General features: G+C 48.8%; 1 protein-coding gene across 1 annotated transcript in view; it reads right to left on the bottom strand.

Annotated features, from left to right (window-relative positions):
• The window catches only part of LOC143297480 (spatacsin-like), a 109,920-nt gene that overhangs the window by 23,474 nt on the left and 61,446 nt on the right, over positions 1–25,000 (bottom strand). The window contains exons 25-34 of the mRNA XM_076609879.1: positions 22,167–22,312; positions 20,371–20,565; positions 19,745–19,852; positions 15,292–15,505; positions 12,986–13,209; positions 10,920–11,057; positions 8,176–8,358; positions 5,935–6,081; positions 3,893–4,009; positions 1,022–1,151 (exon numbers count right to left, since the gene is read on the bottom strand). Coding sequence (XP_076465994.1) covers positions 1,022–1,151; positions 3,893–4,009; positions 5,935–6,081; positions 8,176–8,358; positions 10,920–11,057; positions 12,986–13,209; positions 15,292–15,505; positions 19,745–19,852; positions 20,371–20,565; positions 22,167–22,312 — 1,602 coding nt within the window. The remainder of the gene's footprint in view (positions 1–1,021; positions 1,152–3,892; positions 4,010–5,934; positions 6,082–8,175; positions 8,359–10,919; positions 11,058–12,985; positions 13,210–15,291; positions 15,506–19,744; positions 19,853–20,370; positions 20,566–22,166; positions 22,313–25,000) is intronic.

The raw sequence follows: 25,000 nt of genomic DNA, 5'->3' as shown, positions 1-25,000 counted from the left end.
ACAGCTGGGGGAGTGAATAAAACAGTGTGACTTACTGCTGGGGGAGTGAATAAAACAGTGTGACTTACAGCTGGGGGAGTGAATAAAACAGTGTGACTTACAGCTGGGGGAGTGAATAAAACAGTGTGACTTACAGCTGGGGGAGTGAATAAAACAGTGTGACTTACAGCTGGGGGAATGAATAAAACAGTGTGACTTACAGCTGGGGGAGTGAATAAAACAGTGTGACTTACAGCTGGGGGAATGAATAAAACAGTGTGACTTACAGCTGGGGGAGTGGACAGTGTGACTTACAGCTGGGGGAGTGAATAAAACAGTGTGACTTACCGCTGGGGGAGTGAATAAAACAGTGTGACTTACAGCTGGGGGAGTGAATAAAACAGTGTGACTTACAGCTGGGGGAGTGGACAGTGTGACTTACAGCTGGGGGAGTGGACAGTGTGACTTACCGCTGGGGGAGTGAATAAAACAGTGTGACTTACAGCTGGGGGAGTGAATAAAACAGTGTGACTTACAGCTGGGGGAGTGAATAAAACAGTGTGACTTACAGCTGGGGGAGTGAATAAAACAGTGTGACTTACTGCTGGGGGAGTGAATAAAACAGTGTGACTTACAGCTGGGGGAGTGGACAGTGTGACTTACAGCTGGGGGAGGGAATAAAACAGTGTGACTTACAGCTGGGGGAGTGGACAGTATGACTTACAGCTGGGGGAGTGGACAGTGTGACTTACAGCTGGGGGAGTGGACAGTGTGACTTACAGCTGGGGGAGTGGACAGTGTGACTTACAGCTGGGGGAGTGGATAAAACAGTGTGACTTACAGCTGGAGGAGTGAATAAAACAGTGTGACTTACAGCTGGGGGAGTGGACAGTGTGACTTACAGCTGGGGGAGTGGACAGTGTGACTTACAGCTGGAGGAGTGGACAGTATGACTTACAGCTGGGGGAGTGGACAGTGTGACTTACAGCTGGGGGAGTGGACAGTGTGACTTACAGCTGGGGGAGTGGACAGTGTGACTTACAGCTGGAGGAGTGGACAAATGGGGTGACGGCGGTCAGGCTGGGTGTCCGCTTCACCCTGGTCAAGAGAAGACGACTGGCCGCATCCATGGTGTCCACAGTTATCTGCCCTGTACTCAGCCCAATGCAGGTCTGTATGCAACAACAGGATGATTCACTGAGTCTTGTTTGTTTGGTTTTTTTTTTTTTTATGACCAAATTACTGCAGTGTAAGAGGTCAGTGTTAGCAAAACATGACAGAGAACTTTCACCATCAAACGTCACCACTACCCAACAGAATATAACAGGTCTTCTTCTTCTTCTTCTGCGTTCGTGGGCTGCAACTCCCACGTTCACTCGCATGTACACGAGTGGGCATTTACGTGCATGACCTTTTTTTACCCCGCCATGTAGGCAGCCATACTCCGCTTTCGGGGGTGTGCATGCTGGGTATGTTCTTGTTTCCATAACCCACCGAACACTGACATGGATTACAGGATCTTTAACGTGCGTATTTGATCTTCTGCATGCGTTTACACACGAAGGGGGTTCAGGCACTAGCAGGTCTGCACATATGTCGACCTGGGAGATCGTAAAAATCTCCACCCTTTACCCACCAGGTGCCGTCACCGTGATTCGAACCCGGGACCCTCAGATTGAAAGTCCATCGCTTTAACCACCCGGCTATTGCGCCCGTCGAATATAACAGGTAACTTTCACCATCAAACATCACTACTAGCACTACCCAACAGAATATAACAGATAACTTTCACCATCAAACATCACTACTACCTTTTCACCATCAAACATCACTACTACCCAACCTAAACTACCCAACAGAATATAACACTTTATCAACAGGTAACTTTCACATCAAACATCACCACTACCCAACAGAATATAACAGGTAACTTTCACCATCAAACATCACCACTACCCAACAGAATATAACAGGTAACTTTCACCATCAAACATCACCACTACCCAACAGAATATAACAGAGAACTTTCACCATCAAACATCACCGCTACCCAACAGAATATAACAGATAACTTTCACCATCAAACATCACCACTACCCAACAGAATATAACAGATAACTTTCACCATCAAACATCACTACCCAACAGAATACAACACTTTATCAAGGGGTAACTTTCACATCAAACATCACCACTACCCAACAGAATATAACAGATAACTTTCACCATCAAACATCACCACTACCCAACAGAATATAACAGGTAACTTTCACCATCAAACATCACCACTACCCAACAGAATATAACAGAGAACTTTCACCATCAAACATCACCACTACCCAACAGAATATAACAGGTAACTTTCACCATCAAACATCACCGCTACCCAACAGAATATAACAGAGAACTTTCACCATCAAACATCACCACTACCCAACAGAATATAACAGAGAACTTTCACCATCAAACATCACCACTACCCAACAGAATATAACAGGTAACTTTCACCATCAAACATTACTACTACCCAACAGAATATAACAGGTAACTTTCACCATCAAACATTACTACTACCCAACCAAAACTACCCAACAGAATATAACAGGTAACTTTCACATCAAACATCACTACTACCCAACAGAATATAACAGGTAACTTTCACCATCAAACATTACCACTACCCAACAGAATATAACAGGTAACTTTCACATCAAACATCACTACTACCCAACAGAATATAACACTTTATCAACAGGTAACTTTCACCAGTCAAACATCACTACTCAGCAACACAACATGACACTATAAGGGAAATCACTGACCAGACAGAAAAGAAAGGAAATCACTGAAGAAAGATGGGAAACTACTTGCCAGACAAGAAATAAGGGAAAGCACTGAAGAAACAAAATGGGAAATCACTAATGACACAAAAAGAAGGGAGATCACTGTGGAGAGGAGGAGGAAGGGTGACGACTAACAACACAAAACAAGGGAGAGCAGTGAGGAGAGCAGGAGGAAGGGAGACGACTGACAACACAAAACAGAAGGGAGAGCAGTGAGGAGAGAAGGAGGAAGAGAGACGACTGACAACACAAAACAGAAGGGAGAGCAGTGAGAAGAGAAGGAGGAAGGGAGACGACTGACAACACAAAACAGAAGGGAGAGCAGTGAGGACAGAAGGAGGAAGAGAGACGACTGACAACACAAAACAGAAGGGAGATCACCGACGACAGAAGGAGGAAGGGAGACGACTGACAACACAAAACAAGGGAGAGCAGTGAGGAGAGAAGGAGGAAGGGAGACGACTAACAACATAAAACAGAAGGGAGAGCAGTGAGGAGAGAAGGAGGAAGGGAGACGACTGACAACACAAAACAAGGGAGAGCAGTGAGGAGAGAAGGAAGGCAGACGACTAACAACACAAAACAGAAGGGAGAGCAGTGAGGAGAGGAGGAGGAAGGGAGACGACTGACCACACAAAACAGAAGGGAGAACAGTGAGGAGAGAAGGAAGAAGGGAGACGACTGAAAACACAAAACAGAAGGGAGATCACCGTGGACAGAAGGAGGAAGGGAGACGACTGGCAACACAAAACAGAAGGAAGAGCAGTGAGGTGAGAAGGAGGAAGGGAGACAACTAACAACACAAAACAGAAGGAAGAGCAGTGAGGTGAGAAGGAGGAAGGGAGACGACTAACAACACAAAACAGAAGGGAGAGCAGTGAGGAGAGAAGGAGGAAGGGAGACGACTGACAACACAAAACAGAAGGGAGAGCAGTGAGGAGAGGAGCAAGGGAGACGACTGACAACACAAAACAGAAGGGAGAGCAGTGAGGAGAGAAGGAGGAAGGGAGACGACTGACGACACAAAACAAGGGAGAGCAGTGAGGAGAGGAGCAAGGGAGACGACTGACCAGGATGATGGTGAGGTCCGAGGTGTGGACGCCCAGCAGAGTGGCCAGGTCACAGCACTCGGCAACATGTCCCTCCGCCAACAGGTCCCCCATCACCCCCTCCAGCTCCATGGCCTCCTGTCCACACAGCACAGCACACAGCACGGCTCACAGCACAGCACACAGCACAGCACACAGCATGGCTCACAGCACACAACATGACTCACAGCACAGCATGGCTCACAGTACACACCATGACTCACAGCACACAGCATGACTCACAGCACACAGCATGGCTCACAGCACACAACATGACTCACAGCACACAGCATGACTCACAGCACACAGCATGACTCACAGCACAGCATGGCTCACAGCACACAGCATGACTCACAGACCAGCATGACTCACAGACCAGCATGACTCACAGCACAGCATGGCTCACAGCACAGCATGACTCACAGCACACAGCATGGCTCACAGCACACACCATGACTCACAGCACACAGCATGGCTCACAGCACGGGTCACAGTACACACCATGACTCACAGCACAGCATGGCTCACAGCACGGGTCACAGTACACACCATGACTCACAGCACACAACATGGCTCACAGCATGGCTCACAGTACACACCATGACTCACAGCACACAGCATGGCTCACAGCGCAGCATGACTCATGGTGCAGCATGGCTCACAGGAGAGCATGACTCACAGCATGACTCGCAGCACACAGCATGGCTCACAGCACAGCATGGCTCACAGTACACACCATGACTCACAGCACAACCTGACTCACAGGACAACATACAGCCTGACTCACAGGACAACATACAGCATGACTCACAACACAGCACATAGCATGACTCACAGCAGCACAGCATGACAACACACAGCATGACTCACAACACATCACACGGCATGACTCACAGCACAGCCTGGCTTATAGCACATCACACAGCATGACTCACAGCACAGCATGACTCACAGCACAGCACACAGCATGACTCACAGCAACATCACAGAGCATGACTCACAGCAAAGAATGACACACAGCACACAGCATGACTCAGCACATCACACAGCATGACTCACAGCACAGAATGACTCACAGCACAGCACACGGCACATGACTCAAAGCACAGCATGACTCAAAGCACAGCACACAACATGACTCAAAGCACAGCACACAACATGACTCAAAGCACAGCACACAACATGACTCACAGCACAGCACACAGCATGACTCACAGCACAACATGACTCACAGCAAATCACAAAACACGGTTCACAGCACACCACACAGCATGATTCACAGCACAGCACATCATGACTCAAAGCAAATCACACAACATATATACCCCCCCCACCCCCCTGTCAACACACAACACGTCACATGTCCCCCCTGTCAACACACAACACGTCACATGTCCCCCCTGTCAACTCACAGCACTGTGCCACATCTCCCACCTGTCAACACACAACACTGTGTCACATCTCCCACCTGTCAACAAACAACACTGTCACATCTCCCACCTGTCAACACACAACACTGTGTCACATCTCTCCCCTGTCAACACACTGCGTCACATGTCCCCCATGTCAACACACAGCACTGTGTCACATGTCCCTCCTGTCAACACACAACACTGTGTCACATGTCCCTCCTGTCAACACACTGTGTCACATGTCCCTCCTGTCAACACACAACACTGTGTCACATGTCCCTCCTGTCAACATACACCACTGTGTCACATGTCCCTCCTGTCAACACACTATGTCACATGTCCCTCCTGTCAACACACAGCACTGTGTCACATGTCCCTCCTGTCAAGACACTGTGTCACATGTCCCTCCTGTCAACACACTGTGTCACATGTTCCTCCTGTCAACACACACCACTGAGTCATGACTTCCTCCTGTCACCAGCCTTCCCGTAATCATCACTGTTTTGTCCGTAAAACAGTCCTGTACGCAAGTCACACCGCCTGAATGAAAACAGAACTGAACAGACATCCATGCGGCAGAGAAACCCTGTCAGACAGCGACTGCGACCTGACCTCCGAGGAGAGTTCATCGGCGGGCTGGACGCGTGGTTTGGGGAGCAGGGCGCTGTGCAGCAGTTCCTGACGGCCGCCGGAGGCCCTGCTGCCCTCTCCCTCCTCCCGCTCACTGAACAGGTCCTCCTCCTCTCCCCCGGCCTCCGTCTGTAACACCACATTTCATCGGTCACCTCTTCTTCTGTAACAACACCTTCCACTGGTCACCTCTTCTTATGTCACAACACATTTCAATGATCACTTCTTCTTATGTCACAACACATTTCATCGGTCACCTCTTCTTCTGTAACAACACATTTCATTGGTCACCTCTGCTTCTATAACAACACCTTCCACTGGTCACCTCTTCTTATGTCACAACACATTTCAATGATCACTTCTTCTTATGTCACAACACATTTCATCGGTCACCTCTTCTTCTGTAACAACACATTTCATTGGTCACCTCTTCTTATGTCACAACACATTTCATTTGTCACCTCTGCTTCTGTAACAACACATTTCATTGGTCACCTCTGCTTCTGTAACAACACATTTCATTGGTCACCTCTGCTTCTGTAACAACACATTCCATTGGTCACCTCTTCTTCTGTAACAACACATTCCACTGGTCACCTCTTCTTCTGTAACAACACATTTCATTGGTGACCTCTTCTTCTGTAACAACACATTCCACTGGTCACCTCTTCTTCTGTAACAACACATTTCACTGGTCACCTCTTCTTCTATAACAACACCTTTCATTGGTCACCTCTTCTCCTGTAACAACTCTTTTCATTGGTCACCTCTTCTGTAACAACACCTTTCATTGGTCACCTCTTCTTCTGTAACAACACTTTTCATTGGTCACCTTTTCTTCTGTAACAACACATTTCATTGGTCACCTCTTCTTCTGTAACAACAGTTACCACTGGTCACATCTTCTGTAACACCACATTTCATTGGTTACATCTTCTTCTGTAACAACACATCCCATTGGTCACATCTTCTTCTGTGGCAACACGTTTCATTGGTCAACTCGACTGCCTGGCTGTCAATAGTTTGATTCACTGGCCATTTCACTGGTCTGATCTTTACTTCCTGATCCATGTTCTTCCAAACATTGAGCACATTAGCCAAAAAAAGTCCAAACTGAACCAAGCACACACAGAATTATGTTTTCTGTTGTTGTTGATTAGCATGTGGATGTTGTTTCAAATTGATAAAAAATTAAAAAAAAGACTTCTTCACAAACCCTCAGGAAAGAGAAACGCAGACAAGACACCCCTGACTCGCGAGGACAACAGGTATGCAAAGAAAATGCTTTTATATATGCAGCCCTTGCCCTAAATAGGGACTACGGCAAAAAATGCAAACTGTACACACCTTGCCCCAAATAGGAACTTCAGCAAAAAATGCAAACTGTACACACCTTGCCCCAAATAGGAACTTCAGCAAAACAAGCATGAGGTTGGGGAATCGTGACTGAGTCTGAAAGGTGGGGGCCTGGGGCCCGCAGAAAGCCCCTAGTGAGGGTCCATGGGGCAGCGGCCCTGGTGGGGGTCTGCTGGTGAAGCCCCCTGAAGCTGAAGGTCTTTCTCCATTTCAAACCATAAAATCTGCACTTGCAGGCCACCAATGCTGCCGAGATATTCCAACCCACAAAAGACAAAAAAATCGGTCCAATTCTTCCTAAACTGAAGTGTTTTTGCTTTCAAACCTGTAAAAGTCAGCCTTGAAGGACATGATTTTCAAAATCTTGTCTCATGTGTGTGTGTGTGTGAATAGAATAGAATAGAATAGAACAGAATAGATTTTATTGTCATGAAACCGTAAGGTTTATAAGACACAAGTGCAATGGTAAATGAACGAACAAGTGAAAAACACACAATTAATCAATCAGTTAATGCAGTAAATTGCAGCAGCATTCATAAACAAATTTTCCCAATCTTGTTTGTATATATTCATCATCTGTTAGCATCACCTGGCTGGGAATATGTCCTGTGTTACTCGAATTTGTGTGTGTGTGTGTGTGTGTGTGTGTGTGTGTGTGTGTGTGTGTGTGACTATAGTCAGAAAAATCTCATGCCTGCAAAAAGAAGCAAAATGTACACCCCTTGCCCCAAACAGGAACTTCAGCAAAAAAGAAGGACTATATATAAGGACCCTGCCCTAAATCGTGACAAAAGCAAAGAGTAAAGAAAGGCAAAAACCAATGACGAGGACAGACAGAGTGACGACCCGTGTCCAACACCCACATACCATCTGCAGGCGAGCGACGCGGTCCTGCAGCATGCAGCGCCACATGGCGGTGAAGATTTGATCCCTCAACCCCCAGACAGCGGCGCCTGTCCTCTCTTTGCCCGCCAGGCCCTCCACATGGGTCAGGGACAGTTTGTACAGGGATCCCCTCTCCCTCAGGCTGCCGCACGCCTCGGCTTCTTTCTGCACCGTCATCATCATCATCATCATCATCACAGTCATCATCACCATCATCATCATCATCACCATCATCATAGTCATCATCATCATCAGGCTGCCGCACGCCTCTGCTTCTTTCTGCACCATCACCATCATCATCATCATCATCATCATCACAGTCATCATCACCATCATCATCATCATCATCATCATCACCAGTCATCATAGTCATTATCATCATCATCATTTTCACCACAGTCATCATAGTCACATCATCATCACCCCAGTCATCATCATCATCAGGCTGTCACACGCCTCCGCCTCTTTCTGTACCATCATTATCATCATCATCATCATCATCACCACCACAGTTATCATTGTCGTCGTTGTCACCACCATCATCACTGTCGTCATCACTGTCATCATCATCATCACCACCATCATTATCATCATTATTGTCATCATCATCATCAAAAAATTGTTCACATTGGTATATTCTTCAAAGTTATCATCGATGTTGTATTGACTCCATGCTCACAGTTTCATTTTTATGCTGGTATGGAAGTTTGGGAGTGAGGAGTAAGCGTGTTTTGAACGATGTCATGAGTGTGTGCAGTAAAACTAAAACTGTGGGAGTGAAACAAGCAGTATGCAAGAGCCGACTGAGAAGTAAATGGGTCAGAAAAGCAGGCAGACAGCAACTGACGACACACATAGTTTAGCAAAGTACTATGAGCTATTGCCATCAGGACGACGCTACAAAAAAAAAAGTTGAAATCCCAGAGCTCTGAAGACTTTTATTCCATGTTCAATCCACCTTTTAAATTCTTGAGAACTGTGTGTGTGTGTGTGTGTGTGTGTGTGTGTGCGTGTGTGTGTGTGTGTGTGTGTGTGCGTGTGTGTGTGTGTGTGTGTGTGTGTGTGCGTGTGTGCTTGTTGTGTGCATGTGTGTGTGTTGTGTATGTGCGTGCGCTTTCATGTGAGTATGTGTGAAAGTCTGTGTATGATAGGTCGTACCTTGTTTTAGTGTTGGTACTTAGCTTAAAAAAAATGGTTATTATGAATGTATAATATGTAGGATGAATGTGCAACATGCAGGATTAATGTACAATACAATATGCCTGATGTTAATGCTCACACTTTGAATACATTTATGTATGGCTGGTTGGAGCTTGTGTGCAACTTTGATGTTCATCTTGCTGCGTACCAGGCGATGGTCCGACCAACAGACTGCTCCTCTCATGCAGCGTGTGATGGAAACATCACCTCTGTCCCTCTGCCGGACAATCACATAGTCCAGCATGTGCCACTGCTTGGAACAGGGGTGCATCCTTGTGTTCTTGTACTTGTCCGCTTGTAGAAAGAGGGTGCTGGTGATGGTCAGTCCATGCTGCGCACAGAGCGAGAGCAAAAGCAGTCCGTTGGAGTTGCACTTGCCAGTGCCGTGCTGTCCTAGGACTTTTTGCCACGAGAAGAAGTCCACGCCGATGCGGGCATTGAAATCCCCAAGGATGATCAGCCTGTCCTTTCTGTCTACCGCTGAAATGGTGCAGCTGAGCTCCTCGTAGAAAGCTTCTTTGATGTCATCAGGGTTGGTCATCATCGGGGCATAGCAGCTGATGAATGTGGAGAAGTGATCCTCGGACAGCTTCAGACACAGGGACATCAGCCTATCGTTTATCCCACATGGAAGGCTGTCAAGCTGCCGTGCACATTTGGTTTGTATGGCAAAGCCCACGCCTCAGGATCTTGGGGTGCCATCTGGCTTCCCAGTGCAGTAGAAGGTGTAGCCCTCTCCAACTTCCTCCAGCTGGGTTTCACCGGCAAACCTGGCTTTCCTCAGGGTTGCTATGTCCACCTGGTAGCGACCAAGCATTCTAGCAATGAGTGCTGTGCGCCTTTCTGGTCTGTCGTCTCTGTCTAAGAGGGTGCGAAAATTCCAGGCACCCAGAGTCAGGGCATGACTCCTGGTTCTTTTCTTCTGTTGTTTTCGACCGCTAGTGTTGGATGTCCAAGTAGGTGCGGTTTCCTACTAGGTACTAGGTGAGGCAGGCTTTGTTTAGGGATCCTTTTATCTCTTCTTCCCATTGTGTGGAGAGCAGTGCTGTCCCTAAAAAGGGCTGTTCTGACACTGTGGGAGGATACAGGCGCCGCATCTGCCCCAGTCTACGGCGGACGACCATCACCCCACAGCTGCCTGCATGCAGAGTCATGACTAGGAACTGCCAGCAGCATCCTCGGCCTGTCCCCGTTACCACTTCTCCATCGCCACAGGGCTTGGGAAAGCTGGGTGTTGAAGGGCTAGCTCGTCGTTCTGACATTAGCCTGGTTGCCTGACCAGCACAGGTGACTTTTTTTTTTTAGTGAAGAGGAGTTGTGCAGTCCCTTCTCCACTCTCCTGCATACCGACGTTCATAGTCCCACAGGTGCAGATACTGCCACGTGTAGTATCCATATAACAACAATTGCATTTGCAACATTTACAGCATAAACAACAACAGCAACAAACAACAACTACAATAACAACAATAGTAACAACAACCCCACCGCCCCTCTCCCCGCACCCCCACTCCACCAGCCCTGACCTGAAAGAAGCGGGCCACCACATCAGCCGACAGCTGGAAGCGGGCACAGGTGGCAGCACACTGTTTCCAATAGCGACGGCGGATCACAGCCGACTGCCATACCCCACACTTCTGCAGCTGGTCTTTTTCACTCTTCAACTGCACATCACATCACATCACTGTGACACATCACATCACTGTGACACATCACATCACATCACAGAATGACATCACAGTACTGTGACACATCACATCACAGAATGACATCACAGTACTGTGACACATCACATCACAGAATGACATCACAGTACTGTGACACATCACATCACATCACAGAATGACATCACAGCACTGTGACACATCACATCACATCACAGAATGACATCACACTGTGGGGTTGTCTGTTTACTCTGATGTCACACCCCTTCACTTCTCAACACAACCCTTGCCCCCTCTCCGCCAACAAAAGCACTGTCCCTCCCCCACCCTCCCTCAGTCTCCCCACCCCCCCACCCCTGTGTCCCACCTGTCTCTCCACCCCCTGTGTCCCACCTGTCTCTCCACCCTGTGTCCCACCTGTCTCTCCACCACCCCCTGTGTCCCACCTGTCTCTCCACCACCCCCTGTGTCCACCTGTCTCTCCACCACCCTCTGTGTCCCACCTGTCTCTCCACCACCCTCTGTGTCCCACCTGTCTCTCCACCACCCCCTGTGTCCACCTGTCTCTCCACCACCCTCTGTGTCCCACCTGTCTCTCCACCACCCCCTGTGTCCACCTGTCTCTCCACCACCCCCTGTGTCCCACCTGTCTCTCCACCACCCCCTGTGTCCCACCTGTCTCTCTACCCCCTGTGTCCACCTGTCTCTCCACCCCCCCCCCCTGTGTCCCACCTGTCTCTCCACCACCCCTGTGTCCCACCTGTCTCTCCACCACCACCTGTGTCCACCTGTCTCTCCACCCCCTGTGTCCCACCCATCTCCACCCCCCCCTGTGTCTACCTGTCTCTCCACCACCCCCTGTGGTCCACCTGTCTCTCCACCCTCTGTGTCCCACCTGTCTCTCCACCACCCCCTGTGTCCACCTGTCTCTCCACTCCCTGTGTCCCACCTGTCTCTCCACCACCCCCTGTGTCCACCTGTCTCTCCACTCCCTGTGTCCCACCTGTCTCTCCACCACCCCCTGTGTCCACCTGTCTCTCCACTCCCTGTGTCCCACCTGTCTCTCCACCACCCCCTGTGTCCACCTGTCTCTCCACCCTCTGTGTCCCACCTGTCTCTCCACCACCCCCTGTGTCCACCTGTCTCTCCACCCTCTGTGTCCCACCTGTCTCTCCACCCTCTGTGTCCCACCTGTCTCTCCACCACCCCCTGTGTCCCACCTGTCTCTCCACTCCCTGTGTCCCACCTGTCTCTCCACCACCCCCTGTGTCCACCTGTCTCTCCACCCTCTGTGTCCCACCTGTCTCTCCACCACCCCCTGTGTCCACCTGTCTCTCCACCCTCTGTGTCCCACCTGTCTCTCCACCCTCTGTGTCCCACCTGTCTCTCCACCACCCCCTGTGTCCACCTGTCTCTCCACCCTCTGTGTCCCACCTGTCTCTCCACCACCCCCTGTGTCCCACCTGTCTCTCCACCTGTGTCCCACCTATCTCTCCACCACCCCCTGTGTCCCACCTGTCTTTCCACCACCCCCTGTGTCCCACCTGTCTCTCCACCACCCCCTGTGTCCCACCTGTCTCTCCACCACCCCCTGTGTCCCACCTGTCTCTCCACTCCCTGTGTCTACCTGTCTCTCCACCACCCCCTGTGTCCACCTGTCTCTCCACCTGTCCCACCTGTCTCTCCACCACCTGTGTCCCACTTGTCTCTCCACCACCACCTGTGTTCCACCTGTCTCTCCACTCCCTGTGTCCCACCTGTCTCTCCACCACCACCTGTGTCCCACCTGTCTCTCCACCACCCCCTGTGTCCCACCTGTCTCTCCACCACCCCCTGTGTCCCACCTGTCTCTCCACCACCCCCTGTGTCCCACCTGTCTCTCCACCCCCTGTGTCCCACCTGTCTCTCCACCACCCCCTGTGTCCCACCTGTCTCTCCACCACCCCCGATAGGTCCAGACCGGCGCAGTGCCCGAAGGTGTAGGCGTCCTCGTACAGCCCCTGAGCTATCAGGGACTCCAGGCACCTGTGGCACTCCTGCAGGTACAGGTGCTGGCTGCTGGCGCCGGAAAACAGGTGTGACAGGTGAACGTCCCTCACCTGCCGCTGGTGCAGCACCCGCAGCATCTTGTGCAGCTGACCAAAGTCCAGCACTGACCACATCACACACACACACACGCAGAGGTGTTCTGTCAACCAAAGTCCAGCACTAGCCCACAACATACACACACACACACACGCACACACACACACACACACATGCACACACACACACACACACATGCAAACACACACACACACACACACACACACAGGTGTTCTGCCATCCAAAGAGATTCCTTCTCATCTGAGGAAGATTACAGTTTATGCCATCCACAGATCATAAGGACAAATTAAACACGCTCTCTCTCTCTCTCTCTCTCTTTCTCTCTCTCACACACACACACACACACACACACACAATTGAGTGGAGAGCATTCTGCCTTCCCCACAACTCCTGCCTGTCACACACACACACACACACACACACACACACACACACACACACACACACACACACAGAGAATTGAGTGGAGAGCATTCTGCCTTCCCCACAACCCCTGTCTGTCAGTGCTGAAGGTACACTGTCGACAGACACTGATGTACATCCCCCTTGCCTCTCTGATAATCAAAGCTGACATTACACTGTCAAACACACCCCCCCGTTCCCACCTATCGTCAAAGCTGACGTTACACTGTCCCCTGACTGTCACAGCTGACGTCATACTGTCAAACACTTCCCCCCTCCCTCCTCCTGACCATAACAGCTGACGTCACATTGTCAACCCCCCCACCCTCCTCCTGACCATAACAGCTGACGTCACATTGTCAACCCCTCCCCCCCACCCTCCTCCTGACCATAACAGCTGACGTCACATTGTCAACCCCCCCACCCCCCACCCTCCTCCTGACCATCACAGCTGACGCCACATTGTCAACCCCCCCACCCCCCACCCTCCTCCTGACCATCACAGCTGACGTCACATTGTCAACCCCCCCACCCCCCACCCTCCTCCTGACCATCACAGCTGACGCCACATTGTCAACCCCCCCACCCCCCACCCCGTCCCTCCTCCTGACCATCACAGCTGACGTCACATTGTCAACCCCCCCACCCCCCACCCTCCTCCTGACCATAACAGCTGACGTCACATTGTCAACCCCCCCACCCCCCACCCCCCTCCCTCCTCCTGACCATAACAGCTGACGTCACATTGTCAAATAGACACCAGACACCCCCCCTGACCATCACAGCTGACGTCAAACTGTCAACCCCCCCCCCCCCCCCCCCCCCTGACCGTCAAAGCTGACATCACACTGTCAACTAAAGACAGAAACAGACACCAGACACCCCCCCCCCTGACCGTCAAAGCTGACATCACACTGTCAACTAAAGACAGAAACAGACACCAGACACCCCCCCCCCCCCCAACCGTCAAAGCTGACGTCACACTGTCAACTAAAGACAGAAACAGACACCAGACACCCCCCCCCCCCGCCCCCCCCCGACCGTCAAAACTGACATCACACTGTCAACTAAAGACAGAAACAGACCCCCCCCACCCCACCCCCGACCGTCAAAGCTGACATCACACTGTCAACTAAAGACAGAAACAGACCCCCCCACCCCACCCCCGACCGTCAAAGCTGACGTCACACTGTCAACTAAAGACAGAAACAGACAGCAGACACCCCCCCCCCCCCCCCCCCCCGACCGTCAAAACTGACATCACACTGTCAACTAAAGACAGAAACAGACAGCAGACACCCCCCCCCCCCGACCGTCAAAACTGACATCAGACTGTCAACTAAAGACAGAAACAGACAGCAGACACCCCCCCCCCCCCCCCGACCGTCAAAACTGACATCACACTGTCAACTAAAGACAGAAACAGACCCCCCCACCCCACCCCCGACCGTCAAAGCTGACGTCACACTGTCAACTAAAGACAGAAGCAGACAGCAAACACCCCCCCCCCCACCCCCCCCCCCCGACCGTCAAAACTGACATCACACTGTCAACTAAAGACAGAAGCAGACAGCAAACACCCCCCCCCCCCCCCCAACTGTCAAAGCTGATGTCACACTGTCAATGAAAGACAGAAACAGACCCCCCCCACCCCCGACCGTCAAAGCTGACGTCACACTGTCAACTAAAGATAGAAACAGACAGCAGACACACACACCCCCCTGACCGTCAAAGCTGAAGACGAGGGCGATGTTCTCCTGGGCCAGCAGAGCCAGCAGGTGCAGGGCATCGTGCACCGTGCCGCACCGCACCAACTGCTGCTGCACCGCCCGGTACGCGGTGCGCTCCAGCCACTCACGGCCCCCAATCACCTGCAGGGCGCCCTCTCCCTCTCCCTCACCCCCACTGGCCCCGGTCACCTTGCCGCTGGCGGGGCTCAGCTGCCAACACAGGGGGTCGTCATGTCAAACATTTTGGGGGGGTTAATTAGAAAGAAAGACTACTACTACTACTACCACTCCTACCACTACGAATTGTGATCATAATAATCAAAATGATCATAATCATAATAATAATACTTATATTCATAATAATATCATAGCTTCCTCTTCTTCTTCTTCTTCTTCTTCTTCTACTTCTTCTTCTTCCTCCTCCTCCTCCTCCTCCTACTTTATTAGTATTACCATTATCAATATTATTATCATTATAAGCATTTATGTCTAATCTTGAAAACAAGCCTTAGGCATTTACAAATTGAACACATATGTAAATATCAAAAAGGAAGAATTGAACACAAGATACCAAACATTATCAAAAAAATATACCCCCCCCCCAACCCCCATCCGGATACCCACACACCCACAATACACTCAAGCACACACACACACACACACACACACACACACACACACACACACACACACACACACACACACATCATAGCACATAATCATATATAGTACACACACACACACACACACAAACAAAAAAAAAAAATTCTGAAACTATCAAAACTAACTCACTCACTAACAGTCACTTTAGTTCATTACTGGAAATGATGAGCTGTTGAGAATTATTCAGGAGGGGAAAAGGTGGGTCTTCAGACTGGATCTGAAAGACTGCAGTGAAAATGAGTGACGGAGAGGCTGAGGAAGCCGATTCCAAAAATGGGGGCTTGGTATGAAAAACTGCGATGGCCATACGTTTTGGTTCGAGCAGGGGGGGATCCTAAGCATGTGGGTGTCGGAAGGAGAGTGGAGTTGGCGTGAGGGTATGAAAGGATGAATGAGGTCACAGGGTGGGGATGTCCAGGAAAGTTTCCTCTGAAAATCAGCCAATCACAGGCTGGGGGAATTGTCCAGGAAAGTTTCCTCTGAAAATCAGCCAATCACAGGCTGGGGGAATTGTCCAGGAAAGTTTCCTCTGAAAATCAGCCAATCACAGGCTGGGGAATTGTCCAGGAAAGTTTCCTCTGAAAATCAGCCAATCACAGGCTGGGGGAATTGTCCAGGAAAGTTTCCTCTGAAAATCAGCCAATCACAGGGCAGGGAATTGTCCAGGAGAGTTTCCTCTGAAAATCAGCCGTGGTCCAGGGACTGCCTCTGGCCCCTGGTGGGGTTCAGGGGCAACGCCCTGTTGTGGGGTGCAGCAAAACGAAACGAGTGATTTTTTAACCCTTTGAGCCCTGACCACCGCTTTACCGGTGGTAGAGAAAAATGACATAATGCCTAGCCACCGGTTGAGCAGTGTGTAAACACTTGTGTCATGTTTTGCTATTGGCCGACTTATATTGAAGAGCCAATCAGAAAAAAACGTAATATTCTGACATCAGCGAACATAGTACCAACATGGCCGCACCTTTTCACTGTGTTTTGCGCATGTGCTTTTGATAAAAAAAGATCGATTTCAATATAAGTCAACCAATAGCAAAACACGACACAAGTGTTTACGCACTGCTCAACCGGTGGCTAGGGATTATGTCATTTTTCTCTACCACCGGTAAAGCGGTGGTCAGGGCACTCTTTTTATATCTGCCGTGACACATTGAATACCAATTATTTGCAAATTTTGGCTCAGGAGCTCAGGCAGAAGGGTTAAAATTGCTTAGGAACTCAGGGCTCAAAGGGTTAAGAGGTTTGGGGGCCTGTCCTGAAAGCTGAAACAATCATTCACTTTCTTCTCGGACCCCCCAAAACGTTTTCCTCTAATTTTTTTTTTTTTTTTTTTTTTTTTTCTCCTCTGAAATCATCTGCTCTTCCACTGAAAATAGCAGATCCACTCAGAGTTTCCCAACCTGAGATCAGAGAGATAATGTGGACCGGAAACCTCAATGGACTTGAAACAAAGAGAGATAACTATGTAAATAATTCTTTTTTGTACTACTACTATTGCTCCCGCCTTGTGGATGCATGGGGTCTTTCAGCATAAATAACATCCCTGCTTTCTGGAAATTCTGAGCTAGAAATTTCTCGTTGTTTCTGCCTTTTTTCTATCTTCACTGTTGTCTCCCCTATCTGCCTTCCCAGTCCATTCCCCTTCTATTTTCAAGCAAGCCTTGACACTTTTTTTCTCTTCTCCGCAGTCTATGATGTACTATCTGTGCTGTTTTGCTCTGGTGATTAGGTAGTGAGATGTAAACACTGGGATGGGCACTAGATGCCCATTCTGCAGTGTTATTTGCCTATATGGCCTTTTTTATGTATTTTTGTTTGGCTTTGAAGTATTGGGTTGTTGTTTTTTTCATCTTTTTCGATTTTTTTGTAATCTGGGGATGATAAATTAAGCGGAATGGCTGGCGTCCTCAGCGTGGCCTAGTCTTATTTACCATAAGGAGCTAAATGGTTGGGATACTGTGTCATGAACTGTGTTTTTTGGGGTTTGTATTAGTGGGGTTTTTTGTTTTTTTTAAGATGTGACAGTTTTGTGCTGACGCGGCTGAGCATTTGTATGGTTTGACAGTCCTGATATGGCCCTGTGCGCTTGGCTGGACTACAAGCAACAGGAATAACTACTACTACTACTACTACTACTACTACTACAACCATTATTATCATCATTATCATTATTAATATTATTATCATTATTATTATTATTATTATTATTATTATTACTATTATTATCATTATTATTATCATCATCATGATCATCATGATAGTCAAGGGGCATGTATGATGTGCTCTACCTCCTTGGCACGGGCCTAAAGTGCTAATGATCAACATCAACATGGGGAAAAAGACAGTTATTAAAGTTAACACCACCGGGCGCTATCATACATGAAGTTGTGGAAAATAGTGATACATGTCCCAGACAAAATTGCTGAGACACAGGTAGTTCATGTGGAAAATAGTGACACATGTCCCAGACAAAATTGCTGAGAGACAGAGTGTGCCTGTGGAAAATAGTGACACATGTCCCAGACAAAATTGCTGAGAGACAGAGTGTGCCTGTAGAAAATAGTGACACATGTCCCAGACAAAATTGCTGAGAGACAGAGAGTGCTCACATGTCCCAGACAAAACTGCTGAGAGACAGAGTGCTTGTGGAAAATGGTGACACATGTCCCAGACAAAATTGCTGAGAGACAGCAGTGCTTGTGGAAAACTGATACATGTCCCAGAAAAAATGCTGAGACACAGGAATGTGTGTGGAAAATAGTGATACATGTCCCAGACAAAACTGCTGAGACACAGGTAGTTCGTGTGGAAAATAGTGATACATGTCCCAGACAAAATTGCTGAGACACAGGTAGTTCGTGTGGAAAATAGTGACACATGTCCCAGACAAAATTGCTGAGAGACAGGAATGTGTGTGGAAAATAGTGACACATGTCCCAGACAAAATTGCTGAGATACAGGTAGTTTGTGTGGAAAATAGTGATACATGTCCCAGACAAAATTTCTGAAAGACAGAGAGTGCGTGTGGAAAATAGTGATACCTGTCCCAGACAAAATTGCTTAGAGTTAGACACAGGGAATGTGTGTGGAAAATAGTGATACATGTCCCAGACAAAATTGCTGAGACACAGGTAGTTCGTGTGGAAAATAGTGATACATGTCCCAGACAAAATTGCTGAGACACAGGTAGTTCGTGTGGAAAATAGTGACACATGTCCCTACAAAATTGCTGAGAGACAGAGAGTGCCTGTAGAAAATAGTGACACATGTCCCTACAAAATTGCTGAGAGACAGAGAGTGCCTGTAGAAAATAGTGACACATGTCCCTACAAAATTGCTGAGAGACAGAGAGTGCCTGTAGAAAATAGTGACACATGTCCCTACAAAATTGCTGAGAGACAGAGTGCGTGTGGAAAATAGTGATACATGTCCCAGACAAAATTGCTGAGACACAGGTAGTTCGTGTGGAAAACAGTGACACATGTTCCAGACAAAATTCCTGAGACACAGGTAGCTCGTGTGGAAAATAGTGACACATGTCCCTACAAAATTGCTGAGAGACAGAGAGTGCCTGTAGAAAATAGTGACACATGTCCCTACAAAATTGCTGAGAGACAGAGAGTGCTCACATGTCCAGGACAAAATTGCTGAGACACAGGTAGTTCGTGTGGAAAATAGTGACACATGTCCCAGACAAAATTGCTGAGAGACAGGTAGTTCGTGTGGAAAATAGTGACACATGTCCCAGACAAAACTGCTGAGACACAGGGAGTGCTGGCCACTCACAGCAGCCATGGCATCCTTGAAGTTGTCCAGCAGTTTCTTGCAACCCTCGTAGTTCCGCCAGGACACACACTCCCTCAGAAACTGCAGGAACGGCAGCAGGGGCGATGTCTGCCACACACCAACACACACAGCAATGTCACACACACACACACACACACAGCAATGTCACACACACACACACACACACAGCAATGTCACACACACACACACACACACACACACACACACACAGCAATGTCACACACACACACACACACAACAATGTCCAAAAACCAAACCCAGCCCAAAAACCCAACACAGCCCAAATCCCCAACCCAACTCAGCCCAAAACCCCAACACAGCCCCCCCAAAAAAACAACACCCCAAACCCAACCCAAACCAACAACCCAACCTTAAAAACCCAACACAGACCAAAAACCCAACCCAACCAAAAACCCAACCCAACCCAAAAACACAACCCAGCCCAAATCCCCAACCCAACCCAACTCAGCCCAAATCCCCAACACAGCCCCAAAAAAACAACACCCCAAACCCAACCCAAACCAAAAACCCAACCCAACCCAAAAACCCAAGCCATCATCCCAGCCAGCTGTGCTGTGCAGTGCACAGCCAGGGCCCTGCCTCACCGGCTGGAAGATGAAGAAAGCAGCAGCCAGAGTGTTCTCCGCCCCGCACTGCAGGTACACCTCCACCAGCCTCTCCAGCTGCCTCTCTGACCACCGCCATGCCCGCTTCCCATCATGCTCCACAAAGTGGGCGTGCTCCGCGGGGGGCAACATGGCCACCAGCCAGGCACACAGCGACGACACGATTGGTGCATTCTGAAAACGACACACAGCAAGGACACCATTGGTGCATTCTGAAAACAACACACAGCGATGACACCATTGGTGCATTCTGAAAATGAGAACACAGCGACGACACGATTGGTGCATTCTGAAAACGACACACAGCGATGACACAATTGGTGCATTCTGAAAACGACACACAGCGATGACACCATTGGTGCATTCTGAAAACGACACACAGCGATGACACCATTGGTGCATTCTGAAAACGACACACAGCGACGACACAATTGGTGCATTCTGAAAACAACACACAGCAATGACACGACTCAATGACACAATTGGTGCATTCTGAAAATGACACACAGCGATGACACCATTGGTGCATTCTGAAAATGACACACAGCGACGACACCATTGGCGCATTCTGAAAACGACACACAGCGACGACACAATTAAATGCAAACGACACACAGCGATGACACCATTGGTGCATTCTGAAAACGACATACAGTGATGACACGATTCAATGACGCAACTGGTGCATTCTGATAACGACACACAGCAATGACACCATTGGTGCATTCTGAAAAAGACATACAGCGATGACACGATTCAATGACACAACTGGTGCATTCTGAAAACAACACACAGCGATTACACCCTTGGTGCATTCTGAAAATGACACACAGCAATGACACGATTCAATGACACCATTGGTGCATTCTGAAAACGACACACAGCGATGACACCATTGGTGCATTCTGAAAACGACACACAGCGATGACACGATTGGTGCATTCTGAAAACGACACACAGCGATGACACGATTGGTGCATTCTGAAAACGACACACAGCGATGAATCCACTGGTGCATTCTGAAAACAACACACAGCGATGACACGATTCAATGACACCATTAGTGCATTCTGATAACGACACACAGCAATGACACCATTGGTGCATTCTGAAAACAACACACAGTGATGACACGATTAAATGACACAATTGGTGCATTCTGAAAACAACACACAGTGATGACACGATTAAATGACACAATTGGTGCATTCTGAAAACAACACACAGCGATTACACCCTTGGTGCATTCTGAAAATGACACACAGCGATGACACGATTCAATGACACCATTGGTGCATTCTGAAAACGACGCACAGTGATGACACCATTGGTGCATTCTGAAAACGACACACAATGATGACACAATTGGTGCATTCTGAAAACGACGCACAGTGATGACACCATTGGTGCATTCTGAAAACGACACACAATGATGACACAATTGGTGCATTCTGAAAACGACACACAATGATGACACAATTGGTGCATTCTGAAAACGACACACAGCGATGACACAATTGGTGCATTCTGAAAACGACACACAGCGATGACACAATTGGTGCATTCTGAAAACGACACACAGCGATGACACAATTGGTGCATTCTGAAAACAACACACAGTGATGACACGATTAAATGACACAATTGGTGCATTCTGAAAACAGCACTCAGCGATGACACCCTTGGTACATTCTGAAAACGACACACACACAGACACAAACACACACACACACACACACAGATACACACACAGACACAGACACACAGAGACTCACACAGCATCCAGCCAGCTCGGCAAACAGCGGGTTGCGGAGGACCACAGCATGCATGAGCAGTGACCTGCAGGGGTCACTGGTGGCCAGGGCCGAGAAGATGACACGGAACACGTCAGATGGTGACGACTCCTCCCGCACCTCCATGTCTGAACAACAGAGAGGTGCTCACAAACATCATCACCTCCATGTCTGAACAACAGAGAGGTGCTCACAAACATCACCACCTCCATGTCTGAACAACAGAGAGGTGCTCACAAACATCACCACCTCCATGTCTGAACAACACAGAGGTGCTCACAAACATCATCACCTCCATCATCCATGTCCGAACAACAGAGGTGCTCACAAACATCATCACCTCCATCATCCATGTCTGAGCAACAGAGAGGTGCTCACAAACATCGTCACCTCCATGTCCGAACAACAGGGAGGTGCTCACAAACATCGTCACCTCCATGTCTGATCAACAGAGAGGTGCTCACAAACATCATCACCTCCATGTCTAAACAACAGAGAGGTGCTCACAAACATCACCACCTCCATGTCTGAACAACAGAGGTGCTCACAAACATCGTCACCTCCATGTCTGATCAACAGAGAGGTGCTCACAAACATCACCACCTCCATCATCCATGTCCGAACAACAGAGAGGTGCTCACAAACATCACCACCTCCATGTCTGAACAACAGAGTTAGGTGCTCACAAACATCACCACCTCCATCATCCATGTCTGAACAACAGAGAGGTGCTCACAAACATCATCACCTCCATCATCCATGTCTGAACAACAGAGAGGTGCTCACAAACATCACCACCTCCATGTCTGAACAACGGAGAGGTGCTCACAAACATCGTCACCTCCATGTCTGAACAACAGAGAGGTGCTCACAAACATCATCACCTCCATGTCCGAACAACAGACAGGTGCTCACAAACATCATCACCTCCATGTCTGAACAACGGAGAGGTGCTCACAAACATCGTCACCTCCATGTCTGAACAACAGAGAGGTGCTCACAAACATCACTACCTCCATGTCCGAACAACAGACAGGTGCTCACAAACATCATCACCTCCATGTCTGAACAACGGAGAGGTGCTCACAAACATCATCACCTCCATGTCTGAACAACAGAGAGGTGCTCACAAACATCATCACCTCCATGTCTGAACAACAGAGAGGTGCTCACAAACATCACCACCTCCATGTCTGAACAACAGAGAGGTGCTCACAAACATCACCACCTCCATGTCTGAACAACAGAGAGGTGCTCACAAACATCATCACCTCCATGTCTGAACAACAGAGAGGTGCTCACAAACATCATCACGTCCATGTTCAAACAACAGAGGTGCTCACAAACATCACCACCTCCATGTCTGATCAACGGAGAGGTGCTCACAAACATCATCACCTCCATCATCCATGTCTGAACAACACAGAGGTGCTCACAAACATCATCACCTCCATGTCTCAACAACAGAGAGGTGCTCACAAACATCATCACCTCCATGTCTGAACAACAGAGAGGTGCTCACAAACATCATCACCTCCATCATCCATGTCTGAGCAACAAAGAGGTGCTCACAAACATCGTCACCTCCATGTCCGAACAACAGGGAGGTGCTCACAAACATCGTCACCTCCATGTCTGAACAACGGAGAGGTGCTCACAAACATCACCACCTCCATGTCTGAACAACAGAGGTGCTCACAAACATCGTCACCTCCATGTCTGATCAACAGAGAGGTGCTCACAAACATCACCACCTCCATCATCCATGTCCGAACAACAGAGAGGTGCTCACAAACATCACCACCTCCATGTCTGAACAACAGAGTTAGGTGCTCACAAACATCACCACCTCCATCATCCATGTCCGAACAACAGAGAGGTGCTCACAAACATCACCACCTCCATGTCTGAACAACAGAGAGGTGCTCACAAACATCACCACCTCCATGTCTGAACAACAGAGGTGCTCACAAACATCGTCACCTCCATGTCTGAACAACAGAGAGGTGCTCACAAACATCATCACCTCCATCATCCATGTCCGAACAACAGACAGGTGCTCACAAACATCACCACCTCCATGTCTGAACAACAGAGAGGTGCTCACAAACATCACCACCTCCATGTCTGAACAACAGAGAGGTGCTCACAAACATCATCACCTCCATCATCCATGTCTGAACAACAGAGAGGTGCTCACAAACATCACCACCTCCATGTCTGAACAACGGAGAGGTGCTCACAAACATCGTCACCTCCATGTCTGATCAACAGAGAGGTGCTCACAAACATCATCACCTCCATGTCCGAACAACAGACAGGTGCTCACAAACATCATCACCTCCATGTCTGAACAACGGAGAGGTGCTCACAAACATCGTCACCTCCATGTCTGAACAACAGAGAGGTGCTCACAAACATCACTACCTCCATGTCTGAACAACAGACAGGTGCTCACAAACATCATCACCTCCATGTCTGAACAACGGAGAGGTGCTCACAAACATCATCACCTCCATGTCTGAACAACAGAGAGGTGCTCACAAACATCATCACCTCCTTGTCTGAACAACAGAGAGGTGCTCACAAACATCACCACCTCCATGTCTGAACAACAGAGAGGTGCTCACAAACATCACCACCTCCATGTCTGAACAACAGAGAGGTGCTCACAAACATCACCACCTCCATGTCTGAACAACAGAGAGGTGCTCACAAACATCACCACCTCCATATCTGAACAACAGAGAGGTGCTCACAAACATCATCACCTCCATCATCCATGTCTCAACAACAGAGAGGTGCTCACAAACATC

Source organism: Babylonia areolata, chromosome 22, assembly GCF_041734735.1.
Source record: "Babylonia areolata isolate BAREFJ2019XMU chromosome 22, ASM4173473v1, whole genome shotgun sequence".
In the NCBI taxonomy this organism is placed as follows: domain Eukaryota; kingdom Metazoa; phylum Mollusca; class Gastropoda; order Neogastropoda; family Buccinidae; genus Babylonia; species Babylonia areolata.
This window is presented reverse-complemented; position numbering and strand designations above follow the sequence as displayed.